The sequence below is a fragment of the Carettochelys insculpta genome, chromosome 4 (assembly GCF_033958435.1).
Source record: "Carettochelys insculpta isolate YL-2023 chromosome 4, ASM3395843v1, whole genome shotgun sequence".
Classification (NCBI taxonomy): Eukaryota; Metazoa; Chordata; order Testudines; family Carettochelyidae; genus Carettochelys; species Carettochelys insculpta.
The window spans coordinates 22,367,305-22,383,890 of NC_134140.1; the positions used below are offsets into that span (position 1 = coordinate 22,367,305).

Sequence of the window (16,586 nt, forward strand, 5' to 3'; positions counted from 1 at the left end):
GATAAAGGGGATAGCAAAGCTGCAAGCATTGTTGAGTGTGCAAGGGGGAGAGGGAGAGCACAAAATGGAGACCAAGTCAGAGATGCAAGGCAGGTCTGGCCTTGAACACAAGGACTGTGAATGTGAGGCTCAGGCAACAGGAAGCTACTGCAATGACTCAGTGTGGCTGAGGAGATAACAAAGGAAAAGTGATTTTGGTGTCTGAATTTTGAATGGTCAGGAGCAAGAAGGTGAGGGAGGTTACTACTGAAGAGCCCCAATAAGAGAATATCGCAACAGTCCTGGTGGGAGATTATGAGTGGGGACACATGATTTGGCAGTCAGGACTCAAAGGAAGGGGCAGATTTGAGAGATGCAACACTTCTTGGCTACCAGCTGGATGTGCTGAGAAAAGAAGAGGGAGGAATCAAAGATAACCTGTAAGTTATGAGACCAGGTGGATGGTGAAGTTATGAACTGCGAAGGAGGACGGAAGTAGGCAGAAGCATTTGGGCTGAAAGATTAGGAGGTCAGTTTTCGCCATGTTGAGTCTAAAATGGCAACAATTCATTCCAGCAGAGGTGTCAGATACAGTCAGAAAAAGAAGCCTGAAGAGTGGCAGGTAAGTACAGAATGAGGAAATACATTGGACAGTAATTGGTGTCTGTAAAACTGTAAGCTCTTTGGGGCAGGATAAACATTTTGTTCTGTCTTGGTACAGCATCAAGCACAATTGGATTGGGGTGTCTAGCCACTATCCCAATATTACTACTACTTCTAGTAATAATAATCACAGCAGTAGTGGAGCCCATACAAATAGAAGTCATTTATGATAGCAGTATTATCACTGACAAAGCTACCCAGTGTATCCTGGGGGTTGCATCTTATTCCCCACAATGCACCCTGACAGTGCCCCACCTCCTTAGGACAACCTGCAGTGCTAGGGTTGTTCCTGTCCTTTGTAAGAAACACAGAAGAGACGGGAAGTCTACCTTGATTAAGGTCAAGTGGAAACCTGTTCCTAAGTGTAACTCAGATTAAGTTGAAAAGTATTGGAGGGGTGTCTGTGCTCACGAAAGCTCATGCTCAAAACTTTTCTGTTAGTCTATAAGGTGCCACAGGACCCCTCGTTCAGATTAAGTTGGTTCATCTAAAGCACTCACCATTTCTAGTGACCTTCCCTCTGGGTTTCATATATGAGATACTGTCTATTCTTGTCTCTAGGTTTATGAATAATGGAATACCTCTTTTTCTTCCAAGAAGCTTTCAAATCCCCAGTCACCTAATCTAATGACATCACAATCTCTCTCAGGCTGTAAGCCAACACTCCTTTTGTCAGCTGTAAGCGGGGCCTTTCTTATTGGATTTGGACACAGTGGCAAAATGAGGACGGGCATGTGCATAGAATTAAGTGGGAGGGACCAACTGCTATTAATCTTTACTACCAGGGAGCGGTGCTACCCACCCTTCACCCACACTCTCCTGTAGCAGGCACTTAGTGGTTCCAGGAGCAAAAAGAGGCTCCATGTGACCCTGCTCCAGGGTAAATTCTGAGAGCTAAGGAATACTAACCAATCAGAACTCCCCCTCACCTCCACACCAGCTGGCCAATAGATGCCAAAGATTCCCAGGAGGGGGACCTACGTAATGTCCCTTAGTGAGTATTTGCCTCCCTCACTTCTGGGACTGTTCCCCCTCACTGCTGACCATATCAAGTCCCATTGCCCATCAAGGCAGGTGGGTAGCATTTGTCCTGATCAGCTTAAACACCAACAGAAAGCAAGACCTGTCTCCTGGTGGCCTTTCACTGACAGACCCCATTCCTCAAGTCCATACCAAAGAGGGACCAGTTCTGTACCTGTCCATTCTGTCACACTGCCAGCTGCACATTTATCATTTACTCAGTTCTTGAATCAAATAATTTACAACAAAAAATCTAGACAAACCATATTTTAAATAATGTATTTATAAAAATAGGAAGGTCTCTTAAAGTAGATGCATTCCGAGGCACCTCCTGCTTAATTAAACATGTTTTCTAAGTTACTTATAAGTGAGCTGAACCTCTCTTCTGTCCTCTCAGTCCATTTTACGGGAATAAAAGAGAAATTTTGGCTAAAAACCCTCCTTCTACAGTTGTGAGGCTTGCTAGTTTTCACTGGGTACTAATGAAGGAAACTTTAAAATAACTTTTCATTCTTTTAGCTATTATGACTTTAGTATGCGTGTCCAGACAAAGATAATCAATAAATTAACTTTTAGGAAGAGAGATTCTTTATGAACTAATTTTATTTTCTTTCAACATTATGGCTGGCATGATGCTATTCTCTAACACAGAGTACAGCAGAGCACCCAACCAGAAAGTAAGAACAATGCAATGATTCAGGTGCTGGAGCAGGGCCAGAAGATACAGCTTGTCTGCTCTATCACATGTGGTCTGAATGATATTGGGCAAGTTCCTCAGTTTCTTCTTGTCTCGTTCACCACATATAAAAGGGGATAATATCTACCTCAGAGGAGGCTCGTGAGCCATAATGCACTAACTCTTGTGAGGTATAGAGGCACAGATAAACAACAGATACACTGTACATTGCAATGAGTCACTATATTTCTTTTTTTGGTTAAAATAGACCAAACGATTGAAATACGAATTTCCAGTAACAGTTGACTAGTGTTTTTTCTAGCCAGTGTGGCTTGGAGAATGTACCTTTATTTTGCTTGTCATGTGACTCTGTGAGGAACTGAGAGATGCGATCAGAAGGAATAGCAAAGGAGATTCCAGCAGTGACCTTCAAAGTGTTTATTCCAATCACTTCACCATCCTGCAGAAAGAAGACAGCCAATGAAATTGGCCTGAAAGGACTACTAAACTGATGGCTAGTCCCATTGCCTAAGACCTTACATTTCAAATAAGTAAGCTGAGGTCAGCTAGAAAACACAGCTACTCACTCCCTGGAAAAGTAGAACAATGACTTACTGGGTAAGCTATTCTTTCCTATTATCATTGTTTTCATGGGTTTGTGGAAAGGTACCCAAAATATGGCACTAGTGATTGTGGCAAGGTACCCCCTCTGTTTGGCTTGGGTCCCCTGATTCTGCCCTTGACTGTAGGGCCTATAGTGTGACTATCTTTGCTCTTTGGGTGGGTTGGCCAGTCTTCTTCCCTACTCCCCTCACAGGCGGGGCTGTCAGCCTGGCTGGTGGAAGGGGAGCCAAGCCACTCCTCTCTCCCCAGCTCCCTCACCAGTACTCTCTCCACTCCTTATCTGCTTTAGCCTTCTCCTTATCTTCTTTACAATGGCTCTCTGAACTCCTCCACCTCCTCTCTCTCTCTCCGTTTGCCTCAGCTGCTTTTAATTCACCACACAGTCAGATCAGCTGGCTCTTGTTGATTGATTGCCTGCCCTCATACCCTATTGCCTCCACCTGTGAGCTTAATTAGCTCTTTCTGCTCTTCCCCTAGCCCAGGCTGGGTCCTGAGCTTCCTTCCACCGGAGGTCTGCTAGCCTGACCCTGTTACATGATACAATAAACAATGATAAAATTATTCTTCATTTTGAATCAAATTGTTTTTCTTTGTCTTCTAGTGATACATTTCAGACCTTAATGTGTAAGTTTTATGTGAAAAAACATTCACTTGGTCATTTGCCATGCCAAAAACTGGGCATTTGTGCACAGCTCAGATATCCAGTTAGCTGTGCAATTATCAGATTTGCATTAGCAATGGGAAAATTTGCATCCACACTGGACACAACCAAACATTTTTTACAGCCTCACATGTGTCTTTAACAATTTAGCCAGTAATGTTTTTTTTTTCTTGAAGACCCGTCGTTTTCATTATATACAATTTGTGTATTGGCATAATATATTGGACATTTCCATCTTCACTGAGAACATAAGAGATATCGTCCATGGTCTTTGAAGCTAGGACTGTTAAGGGGGAAACCACAATCTGTACTTACCAAATTAACTAGAGGTCCTCCTGAGTTTCCATACTGCAAATATAATGGCAGAATATGTTAAATTGTTGTTTTACATCAGGAAAGGAAAATTGCACTTTGTTTTATGTTATGGATTAGCACCTGAGAGCAAGCTGGACACTGGACTGAAGGACACAATCCCTACCACAAAAAGGTGAGAATCAAAGGGCTTAACCCTGCACAGGAATCCAAGTGGGTGAAGCCTTACACTTATATTTGATTCTCTGCAGGATCAGATTCTAAACTGGGATTAATACTAGGGAAAATGTTATGAAAGTCTCTAAAATGTAAACACTTTTTTTATTCTCCTAGGTTTTGAATCAGAAAAGTTGAAAAATATTTAATCTATGTTCAGCTGGTTGTATTTCAGTTAGATGTTAATAAACCAATATTTGTAATAAAACCTAGACCTGTCAATCGACACATTGGATTGAGATACTGTCAGTTACTTTTTCCAAGCACCACAAAGAACCATGGCTAACATTAATGAACTTCACTGCATCCTCTTGTGAGCTAAGTAAGGAGGTGCAGAAATTGGGTAATCATTGATATGCAGCTAGCTCTGGAGGAAAATGTGGCAGCTGTTTAACTAAGCTGATCTGAGTTTTCCCAGTATCTAAAGACCTCCAAGGAAAAAAAGCAGAGTGCTGCAGGAAGTGGGATGTGTAGAGGTCACTCACCTATCTAGTTGGCTGCACAAATTTGTTTTTAAGTTGGGCCAACTTTTTTGGACAGTTGTGCAAAGAGCCAAGAGCAGCAAGCTGACAGTCAAAACAAACAAGCAATGGATGGATAATAGCAATGCAGATCGTCTAAGATCGTACCTCTTGATTGCACTTGATTGCAAAGTGCTGTTATGTTCTCAGAAAATAAAACATTAAATTGCTTTGATTTTCATTCATTTCATGGTACATGTTTTCAAAGTGATTGCTTGTGACAGATACAAATTATTTCTTACTGTGGACAACTGAGCCATGAAAGCAGCTTTTTCAGATACAATACCAAAAATCACACAAAAACGTTCAGAATAAGTGAGAAGCAGAGTCACCTTTCACTTGCTGTTCTGTGCTAGAATTAGTTGATGGCAAAAGACCCATGTGTACATACACAACAGAGTTCAGTTTATTGGAGTATTATCCGTTACCTCTTTTGTCTCCCCTGCCCTCTCACAAGGCAGCTATTCATTCCAGATTAAGAGTCTTGGCGGAGCAGCAGGTATACTTCTGAACACAGCAAGTATCAGACTCTTCCTATGCTCGGGGGAATGAGTGAGTTACACTAAGCTTACTGCCTTTCCAGGCCTGAGGCCATCTCCATACCCCACTTTCTCTGTTGGAGAAGCAACTCAAAAATCTCACTATTTCTTGTAATTTTCTTTCTTCCCTACTCTGAGGGCTTAAATTCAGCCAGAACTGGCTGGTGCAGACTTCCAGGAAATATTTTAACCCCCCCTGGAGTTATAAGATTATTTATGATGGTGGGGATACTTGGGTAATTCAAGGAAATATTCAATTAGACTTTACACCCTGCCTACTGTAGCATCACCTTTGCCCTTGTATTATGCGTTGAACTCTTCTGACTATGTCTAAACTGGATCCAAATGTTTAATTACAGGATGGTTTTAAAAACATACTGGGAGGCAGTTTTGTTTGGAACCATGTTCGCTGGTTTGAAGTCAAGAAAGTCCTGCTATAATCCTGGCTCTACCACCAACTTGCTGTTTGCCTCCTTAAAGAGAATCTTCAAACGTGCCTCTGTGATGTAGAAGCATAAATAGGCTGCTAAATTTCTCCCTCAACCTCTTACACATCTGTTTCCAATTCTATCAACCAGATTTGTTGCTACAGCTACCACACAAGGGTGTTTTGAGAAACAATGGATATTTACAAATGTAAAAGGCTAATGCTATTAATTTACTCTACTGAGTATATTGTCTGAATTTAGCAAATACATGCTGCTGAGATTATTTTTGTTCTGGAAGTTTTGTCCGACTTTATCTGTCATATTCCCCCTTAAACTTGCTACAGGTTGAACCTCTCTAATCCAGCACTCTCTGGTCCAACAACATCCTTGGTCTGTTATGATTTTAGTTAGCCATATGACCATTCATCCTGGATGTGGACAAGTTTCCTGCAATCCCATAAAGTTTGTTTATAGCCACCATTCCTGGCTCTCAGCGTTCTGTGCTGTTATTTAGCTCTAATTTCTCTAGTTGTCTTCTAAGAGCCCAGTAAGCTGTGGAAAGGTTGGTAATTCTGCGAGACAATATTGACCTCCTGTGGTTCAGCAAATTTTGTGGCTTGGCACTGGTCAGGCCCCAAAGTTGCCAAACTAGAGAGGTTCAAATGGTAGCAGTTGCTTGCAAGTATCTGAGGGAGTAATTTAGTCTTTTTCAGTCATACCTTGTAGCACCCCATATGAGCAGTAACTGCACCTTCACATGTGGTGAACAGCACCTAACACAATGAAACCTCAATCCTGATTGGAGTCTCAGGCTGTTGCAGTGATTTAGGGCTAGATTCCCATTTAGACCATATGGCAGAATCAATGAGTAAGAACATCCCCTTAAGTCCTTGGGTGGGATCCCAAAACCTTAAAAGAGGGCACCTACAGGAAAGTGGATCTATTCATCTATTGCTTCTTTGCTTGCACAAGAGTGACAGGAGCTTTGGCTCTACTCGCACAACTTGCTTGCTAGAGTAGCCAAGCCAGTGCAGATAGGAGCATAACAATGCACTGCTGAACTATACCAGCCAGATGTCATTGCACACATGCCATAGGCACAAGAAGTTGCGTAGGGGGTGGGCTGCTGTAGCATTGCCCAGGGTCCTGGCTGGTGGCCAAATGCTCCTGTGGCCTGGGGGCTCTGCGACTGGTCCCTCACTTGGTCCCCCTCTGCCCTGCCACCAACGCCATGCCTCAGCCTGGCTGTCAACCTCTCACTTAGTCTTGCCACCAGCCCCTGAATATCCTGCTCAACCCTGGGGTCCCAGCCAGCTATTGGCCTTGTGCCCACGGGTTCCAACTCCAGGCCCCATATGTGGGATCATGGTTGCTGGCTGGGCTCTAGGGGGGTGATGGGGGTGCAGATAGGGGTAAGGGGGGGTTGTGCATCCCAGCACCCCCACTCCAAAAACTGTTCCAGTGCCACAGGCACATGCTCCCAAAGTAAGGCGGAAATGGAGGGAATTGTAATTCCAAGAGATGCTTTTCATTCACAATGCCTCCCAGGACTACTCTTGGGAGGGTGCATCTTATGCACCACTTCTGACTCAGGGCTAAGATCGGAGTATAAACCATAAACACAGAATAATCTCTCTGTTGTGCATGAAGAGGGTATAATTTATTTTAAAGGAAGACTATTTTTTTCAGAAGAATTCCTATAGCAGGACAATTGTTCCCTGCAGCACAAGTGGAATTTTAAGGAATGTAAATTAGGTAGGCATTTGAATTCCTCACCTACCCAATACTTACATTGATAATGGCATCTGTCTGAATGTAATCCATGTCTGAGTCCCTCAGGCCGAGCTCCTTTCCATCTCGCTGAGCAGTGCTGACAATCCCAGTGGTCACAGTGTTCTGCAGGGCAAAAGGGCTCCCGATAGCCACAACAAACTCCCCAGGCCTCAGATCAGCAGAGTGGCCCAGTAATAAAACAGGAAGTTTTTTCTTCAATAAAAAATAAACAGGATGAAAACAAAGTATTACTGTCAGTTGATGGCTGAGAAAATCAAAATGAAATGTAAAGACCAAATCCTAGCAACAGGCCACAAGGATATGCTGCTACCTACAGCCACCAGAAGAGTAATTTCTACCACTATAACTCAGGATACGCAACTCAGGCCAGCTCAATGCACTGGAGCTCACTGCTTCCTTCTACTGTCTTCAGAAGAAAAGTGCTCATTGCTCCTGGAAATTCCTTGCATTTATTGTAGTTGGCAGAATAAGCCCGAACAGGATTCCGGGGCAAACTCATCTGTATTTCATGGGATCTCCATTGTCATGGCATTCAAACCCTAGAAAGTGGACTCTGCCATCCTGACTTCACTGCACAGTATCTTATCACCAAAGTAGAATCACTGAAATCAGTAAGAGCAACTGGGGTCCTGTGGCACCTTATAGACTAACAGAAATGTATGAGCATAAAGCTTTCGTGGGCAAAGACCCACTTTATCAGATGCAGGTCTTTGCCCACGAAAGCTTATGCTAATACATTTCTGTTAGTCTATAAGGTGCCACAGGATCCCTCGTTGCTTTTGCAGATCCAGACTAGCACGGCTACCCCTCTGATACTTGAAATCAGTAAGATTACTTGTGAAGTAAGGTAGCACCTACTTTGAATAAATGTGACAGAGTCTGGCTGTGGATTAGCTGTAAGTAACTGCTGAGGGACCCTTGTGTATCACTCCCCTCTGTACACATGCATCACATATTCTGCTCTCAGCAGACTGATTCTTCTTCTGTGACCAGTGTTCCCCTCTTGTGCACCTCAGTCAAGATGAAGTCCTTAGCTACAAGCACTAAACTGAGAGAGGGGCTCTTCACTTCAAACATCTGCTATGCTCCCAACATCAAAGGATTTTTTTTCTTCAAACACAGTCACCCTCTCATCTTCAGTTATGTTTCTCAGTCCACATGTATCTTGTCATCCAGCCCAGAAATGGTGAAATAATTTATTAACAAGATGTGAAATTTCCAAGATCTACTGCTGCAGCCCATTCCTTATTTTTCTTCTTCAATTTATATTGGACTTTGCATTGACTAGTAAAATATTACTGAACGAGACACAGTGTATTTCTAGGCAGCAAACAGTGTAAGTGTTCATGAGGCAATTTCTGATCCAGGAAGGAACCATTTTTGAGCTAAATACTGGAACAACCAGAATTTTATTAAATATCACTGTGACAATCCACTAATATTGGCTTCATCTATGCTACAGAGATCTTTTGAAAGATGATCTTCTGGAAGATCTTCTTTCGAAAGAGTGTGTCCACACACAAAAAAGCAGACCGAAAGATCAATGTGCTCTTTCAATGAAGAGCGTCCACACCACCTCCGCTCTTTTGAAATAACAGGCCAAGGATCAAAAACTCCAGTGCCATGAGGACTGCTCTTTCGAAAAAAGGGCCTGCAGAGCATCTACACATGCTTATTTTTGAAAGAAGCTTTCAGAAGGAAGCACTCTTCCTGATCTAGGAGCAGAAGAGGGCTTGCGGAAGAAAAGCCACATTCTTTCGATTTCAGATCACAACAGCACATTTTGTGGGTGTGAACGCGCTGCATGTTCTTTGGAACAAGGGCCTGATTTTCTGAAAGAACTTGCTAATGTAGATGCAACCAGATACTCCACATTTTCAGCAAGAGTTTCAATAGTACAAATTAGGACACTGTGCTGAAATTACTGGTTCTGAGCCTTTGACTTCACTAGGCATTTAATCATTGAAATGGGAATTTTTTCTATTTCCCCCTTTTTTAGCTGAATAGTATCGTACTAACAAGATCCGCTAATAAACAATTCCTTGGGAAGCCATTAACTTATTTTGAAGTCTCTTTGGAGGTTAATTCCTGCTTAGAGCAAAGAAATTTGAACATAGTGTCTTGCTCTTCAAAATACCTTAGGATCATTTGCTTGTGAAATTTGTGTTACATTAATAAGAACAATTCCACATAGGTTTTTAAAGAATTCTTAAGAATTTGTTCCAGCAAAGGAGGCTGAGCCTAAGACGCAACTGAGCTGAGGTTACCAGTCTGATTCACTTAACCTCTTAAATCACTTACTTTAGGATGAATCCTTATTGTTGCTATATCAGATTTCTTGTCAATGTCTTTGATTATTGCTTCATAGGTATCTCCAGTCTGTAGCTGCACTTTTAACTGTTGCCGGCCTGCTATAGCATTGCTGCTTGACACCACATGGGCATTGGTTACAATTAAACCTGAGTCTGACATAATAAAACCAGATCCACTGGACAAGGGGACATTTCGGCCAAAGAGAGGATGCCTGCATCAGAAGCAAACAACAACATCTCATGAATTTAGTGGCTTGTGAGGAATAATAATGTTGTCTAGCAAGGTTTACTACAGTTTGCAGCAGCTCAGAGGTCTATATCACCTTCCACGCTGAAGAATCACAAGACTCTTTATCAGTGAAACTAGATCTCGTAAAAAAAAATACCAATTTAAAAAAGTTTCACAAAAAAGACAAAATTTTCACAAAAATGGAGATGCATTGTCAGACCAACTCTAGTGAATGTCATGCAAGGGATTTTCAAATGTGGGACTCTGGAACAGTTTGCCAGAGGTTTACAAAGAGCTGAAAGATCACATGGTGTTTGTGCATCTTTTTTTTCAGTTACTTTTACAGGTAGCTGAGTTTTCTTTACAAAGAAGGGCCTAGATGCTGGAATAAAGTGAAAGGAATCAGTCAATCAGACTCCACTTGTCATTGCTGCTGTATGAGAGGAGTATAAAGGCAAGAAACAAGAGTATCCATATACCAGAAGGAGCTAGAAGTGGAATGGGCACCTCTGGCAGGAGTCTGCAACCATGGGAAAAGGCCCCTGGTAGCTGAGCAGTTAGCTGGCAGAAACAAGGAGAAGCTGGCAGCAGGCACTAATGGATAGGAGAGTTGAGCAGGAGGCACAAAAGCAGTTCGGGGAAGGCCGGAGTTTTGAAGAGGAAAGAAGGGATAGAAAATAAAACTGAACACACAAGCAAGTGGTGTGGTTGAGAAAAAAATGACAAAACACGTTGCTAAAGAGAACTACAAATACATTAAAGATTTTTCTGTTTGAGTCTTCCTTGTAAACAAATGCTGCCATTGTTAAATATGTTTTATGCAAACAGAAAGGGAATAGATTTCAATAATAGTAAATGGGATGGGAGCTGCTGTAGAACTCTCTCTCCTTGGAAAGATGCAGTCTACACTGTGAATTTATTTGAAGCCTATGGTACATATAGCAGCCATGCAGTGCTGTCAGCCCTGCTGGGATACAATCAGTGCCCAATGCACTGCACATCACTGAGGACTGAGGAGTTCATTTGATCTAAGTTTTTTTACAAATGACTCTAAGGAGAATGTTTTATTTTCTGGAAATGTTAAAGGAATTTTCATACATATACAGAGAGAGAACAAATGGGTCTTGGGTTTAAACATTTTTGCAAATTACTGAGCACTGTTAACTATTAATACATTCATGGATTGTAAAGGCAGAACAATTTAGTCTGACCTCCTGTATATCACAGATCATAGAAATCCACCAAGTGATTCCTTCACCAAGCCTGCAACACACAGCAGGCAAAGGCCACATGCAGCTCAGGAGGGTAAGTTGCTAGTGGGCTGCCAGACAGGTTGATTACATTACATCTGCAGGTACAGCTGCCCACAGTTCATCTTTCCCAACCAATGGGAGCTGTGGGACGCGGCAGACGAAGTGGCCAATGGGAGCTACAGGTGGCCATAATTGCAGATGCAAGGTAAACAACCTGTCTGGTAGCATGCCATCAGCTTACCCTGATAAGCACTGTGCAGCCCACTGGCCACAGGTTGCCCAACACTGCTATAATTTCTCTTTGAGCTGCAGCAGATCTTTTGGAAAGACAACCAAATTCATGTAAGTCATCAAGTGATGATGCACTAGATATGTTATTCCACTGGGATACAATACAATACTTTACCTGTTAAAAATGTGCACCTTGGTTCTCATCTGAATTTATCAAGCTTCAGCTTCCATCTATTGGATCTTATCACATCTTTGTCAAATAGATTCAAGAGCCCTCTCCTATCAGATATCTTTCCCCCATTAAGATTCTTATTGATCTTGATCAACTTACTTCTTAACCTTCTGTTAGGTAAAGTAAATTGAGTGCGGTTCTTTAGACTCTCACTGTAAGCAGCCTTCTTCCAGCTTAGCTGTTCATGTACATATTTTTCCCTGGCATGCTTTATATTTTACATTCTATGCAAATCAAGATTGAATGAACCTCAAAAACAAATAAGATGGCTTTGTTTTATCTATATATGTATTTTAGAGAGTTTGTGCATTTGTCTGTGTGTGAGGCTGCCTGTCTGCCTGTAAGTCCATTTGTTCAAGAACTTCCACTAAACAGTAAGAGCTAGGACCACCAAAATTGGAATGCAGCTTCCTCTTATCCCAACTTAAAGCAGGCCAGGGTTTGGTTGTGTCAGAAAATGGGATGTGTCTCTAATGGGATTGTTTTCCATAACACAGAAAGGGAGGGGGCTGATAGGAGGACAGTAATACTGCAGAGTGACCCCTCAAAGCAGCGAGTGCAAGAGACAGCTATATTGCAGAGTAACCACAAGAGGGCAACTGCACCAGGAAGAAAGTGGCCACCTGAGGTCAGGGCTCTCTATGTTGAAGTCCAGCAGCCCAGGTAAGTGATCCCCCCATCATAAATCCCTCTCCCTGGACCTTGGACACAGCATCAGTCAGTGGAGAGGGGGCCTTGCCAGCCAGAAACCCAATGACACTGAAGCAGCTCCAATAGGGGTTGAGACCAGCCTGTGCAGCTATCCTCACCCAGAAGCACCATAACAGTGGCTCCAACCCACCAGACACCTCCCTGCACCCCCATGGAGCCAGGGTGGCAGCAGCTGAAGTGCCATCCTTGCTGCTGCAGGCAACCCCAGTAATCTCCCCCCAGATCTTCCAGGCCTTTACCCTGCTCCCCACCACAACTCTCAGGACCCTGCCCTGACTCCTGCACCTCTAGCCTCTGTCTGCCACACACCCAACCCTCAGGCCTGACTCCTGCATCCCCCACTACCTGCCCTGATCCCCACAATCTTTGCTGGACTCCTGCACTCCTCACACCATCAACTGCCTGTCCTGAAGGACCCAAGTAACGATGGCTACATCTTCTAATACCATATAACACCTGATCTATCCAGCAGTTGTAAGGACAGTTTATGTTTGTACAACACTGGAAAGCTTTTAAACAGTAAAAGTAGTTAGATACTATTAGTACTGTCATTTCTTATTCATTTCCAGTACCACTTACTACCAGGATTCCTTCCTGTTATAGAATAGATCTGGTGTCCTCTGCATGCTAAGGTGAGTTTACACTGAACAGGTCCTGCTCCAGGGTGGCTGAGAAATCATTTATAAAACACTGTTGCAACCTTTGATTTTGTTTTTTCTTGTCTGACCACAGGAGTTACAGGTCTTAGCCAGAGCCCTAGTCTGCTACTGTGTTGCTTTATTTTAAAAGGCAATACAAGCAAATCTGTAGCATGCTTCTAAACAATGCAGTTAAACACACACAGTTAAAAAAGTTACCTCAGGAAAAGTTCAATGTGTACGACTGCAGGTGCAATCTTTTCCACCACATCTGCAATGAAGTTAAACTTGTATCTTGGGCTGTTGGGCTGTTGGTGACCTATACTAGCAGAAAAAATTGGGTATGTTAATAAGAAAATACCATTTGTGGTAATCAGGTCAGCTAAATATGATTTAAATTTGTCTGTAGTTCACATGGGGACATTTTCGAACCAGACCGGCAAAGGCGTATCAGATACTTTCAAAAATTGCCTGTGTTTTGCTTTATCCTGATAAACTGGCAAGGTCATTTGGCTGAGAACGTCCTAGATATACTGGAATTCACAAGGTTTTGTGATGGCCTTGTCTGGCTATTCCCTTCCCACACACCCCCGCCCCCGCCCCCGAACTAGTTATAATTGTTATTTAAAACATCTATTGCAGTTGCATGGAGAGACCTAAACCAAGGCAAGCCCCACTGCACAAGCACTATACTATAGGACAGTTCTTGCCCCAAAAGCTTATTCAGGAAATCACTGTGAAAATATCCACTGAAAGCAGATCTACCGGAATGCTTATGATCTGTTCCAGTAATTTAGTAACAGAGAGGTAGCTGTGTTAGTCTGCATCCTAACAAAACTAAAAAGCAGTCACGTAGCACTTTAAAGGCTAACAAAATAACTTATTAGGTGCTGAGCTTTTGTGGGGCAGACCCCCTTCTTCATATCTGGAGATAGTGCTGTACTGGAAATGTTGCTGAAACTGAATTGGCATGAGAATTATATAACACAGGGTTACAAAAAAAACTGAAATAAAAACTGACAAATCAGATACACAGGACAGAAGGGAGGGGGCGAAGGATGGGGAGGAGAGAAAATTGCTAACTGTAAGTGTCCGTTGAGTTAAGTGACCTGCCTGAGATCACTGTGAATATCAAAGATAGGGAAGCTGTCTTTGTAATCATCATGCCAATTCACTTTCAGCAACAGCACTATTTCCAGATCTGTCCCACAAAAGCTCATCTCCTAATCATTTTTTTTAGTCTTTAAAGTGCTACATGACTGCTTTTTTGTTTTATTATAATTTGGTATTAAGTTTGACAGTATTATGAAAAGAAATATGAATAAAATATATAAAAGAAAGTTTCTCTTGGAGAGAGTCTATCATAATCACCATGCTTTCAGTGCTATTATGGACTCTGAAGTTTGGGACCATCAGTACCATTCCACTTTAATTAGTCATGTTTCTTAGGGTAGTAGGTAGAGAGAATAGGGCTCCATTATGCTAAGCACTGTACAAACATAATAGTTGGTAATCTTGCCAAATTGGTTACAGGAAGCTTAAAGGATACAGACAATTATTTCCCTGTACTTTTATAATCAACTTTATTTCAAATGTTTTTTAATGGCAAACAGTACATTTGTCAAATTGCCTGGCCTAGCAAAATATACACTCCTGTAATGACTAAGACTCCAGTCCTGCAAAGGAAAAAGCTCAGGCAGACCCTTATATTTGTGGGAGTGCCCCTGGCTTCTGCAGCATTCCTCCCTTTTTAGGTTTAAGATCTAAATCACCAGAAATATGCATGAGAACAGCAGTAAAAATTAAGCTGCTTTTCCTCACAAAACATCGGGAGGAGATCATACTTCACACATGTATGAAAATCGTTATATTTTTCCCCCATCATCCCACAAAACTATGGTTGATTTGAAACAGGTAAGAGATATCAATAAGGCATTTCACAGAAGATCACAGTATAGTCATTTCAAGGCAGATGTCAACTTTGTGCTTAAACAATAAAGAAATGTTCTTGTTTTGTAACACTGTCTGAAGATCAATCATAGCTTTCTATTACTTCTTGTTACCTCAGTTCTATCATATATACACAGTCTGGTAATTTCAAATAAACTCTGAGAGCAGTGAAGTGTTCAGAGGATTTGAAATGAGACAGAGCACTTTTCATCTCTTGGTTAGTTCATAACTGGTGCAGTGGCTGCAGTCCTACCATAGGAAGGAGTTGTTGGACACAGTACACATAATAAAATTCATTTCTTCACAGGGACCTAAGAGATTCTTGCAGGATATGGACAGAACGAGAATGAACAGGGCTAGTTCTCTCAAATTACATCTACTCAAGAGGCTTTTCTCAGGAAAACTGGCCTTTGTCGTGAGAAAACGCAGAGCGTCGACACGCAAAATGCATCCTGTCTGCAGTTCGTTGACAAAAGCCAGCACAACTGCTGGCAGCATTATACCTCTCTCAACAGTATTCTGTCGACAAAAGCGCCCTGTGGATATGCTGGAGCCCTTTTGTCAACAGACTGGGCTTCTGGTTCACTGGGCAGCCCTGTTTGCAGAGCTTCCGGTCAGCAATTTTGTCAAGAGAGGGCCAGGCAGTCTGGCTGCTCTCTGTCAACAGAGCAGATTGCTCTTCTGATCTGCTTTTATGTGTAGACACAATCTGTCAACAGGAGTTTTGCTGGGAAACCCCTTCTGCCAGTCACTTCTGTCGACAGACGCTTCTCATGTAGACATGGCCTCATTCTTAGAACAGAAGTAGGGCCCATTCTGTTTATGCCTCCAACTCAGTCCCTGCACCGAGGTCAGTTCAGGTTAAAGTTTGATTTGTCCACAGAATATTTTCAGTTTGTACAGTGTTTCAGGGAAAAATGCTATGTGAATGGAAGAGATTACTGAAATGTGTAAGACTTTTCTGAGCCTAGTCATTGTAACAAGAAAAAATGTACAGATAATCACCTCTCTGTATAATCTACATTGTTTTCCTTTTGCAGCTGTTTGCCTAACTCTTACATAAGGGGAGAGAGACAGACACATAAGGAGAAGGAGAATTTGAACAGTGAGGCAGATGCAAGGAGAGAGAGAGTCAGATAAAACAGAAAAATACAGAGAGGCTGACACAGAGAAGGAAGAGGAAGAAGAGATACAGGCCTGTAGGGAAGAGAGATGGGAGAAGGGATCAGTAATCATTGAAAATATTTTTCTAGAATTTGACATCCTATCTGGTTCTCAGTTCAAAGATTATTGTGGGCACCAGAGTTTAAAGGAAATCTCTAGAGGTGATCTAGAGAATTACAGCCTGGTAAACCTTAAATCTGTGCCTAATTAACTGATTGAAATAATCTTGAAATACACGGAAAAAACAGTTGGAAGATCATGGTGTGATATGGTGTAACCCAGTGTTTCTTAAACTTTTTGATACCATGGAACACAAACAGTAATATTTTTATGGGAACACCTATGAAAATTTTCTTCAAAAAGTTATTTTCAGACAAAAAAAATCAAACAGAAATATCTACAACAAAAAACAAAATGGAGTAATTTAATCTTG

The 16,586-nt window shown here is 42.1% G+C and overlaps 1 protein-coding gene across 1 annotated transcript in view; it reads right to left on the minus strand.

The window, feature by feature from the left end:
- Window positions 1-16,586, minus strand: part of HTRA3 (HtrA serine peptidase 3) — a 40,706-nt gene that overhangs the window by 14,885 nt on the left and 9,235 nt on the right. The window contains exons 2-6 of the mRNA XM_074991713.1: window positions 13,259-13,358; window positions 9,735-9,957; window positions 7,431-7,625; window positions 3,939-3,971; window positions 2,684-2,798 (exon numbers count right to left, since the gene is read on the minus strand). Of these exons, the coding sequence (XP_074847814.1) occupies window positions 2,684-2,798; window positions 3,939-3,971; window positions 7,431-7,625; window positions 9,735-9,957; window positions 13,259-13,358 (666 nt within the window). The remainder of the gene's footprint in view (window positions 1-2,683; window positions 2,799-3,938; window positions 3,972-7,430; window positions 7,626-9,734; window positions 9,958-13,258; window positions 13,359-16,586) is intronic.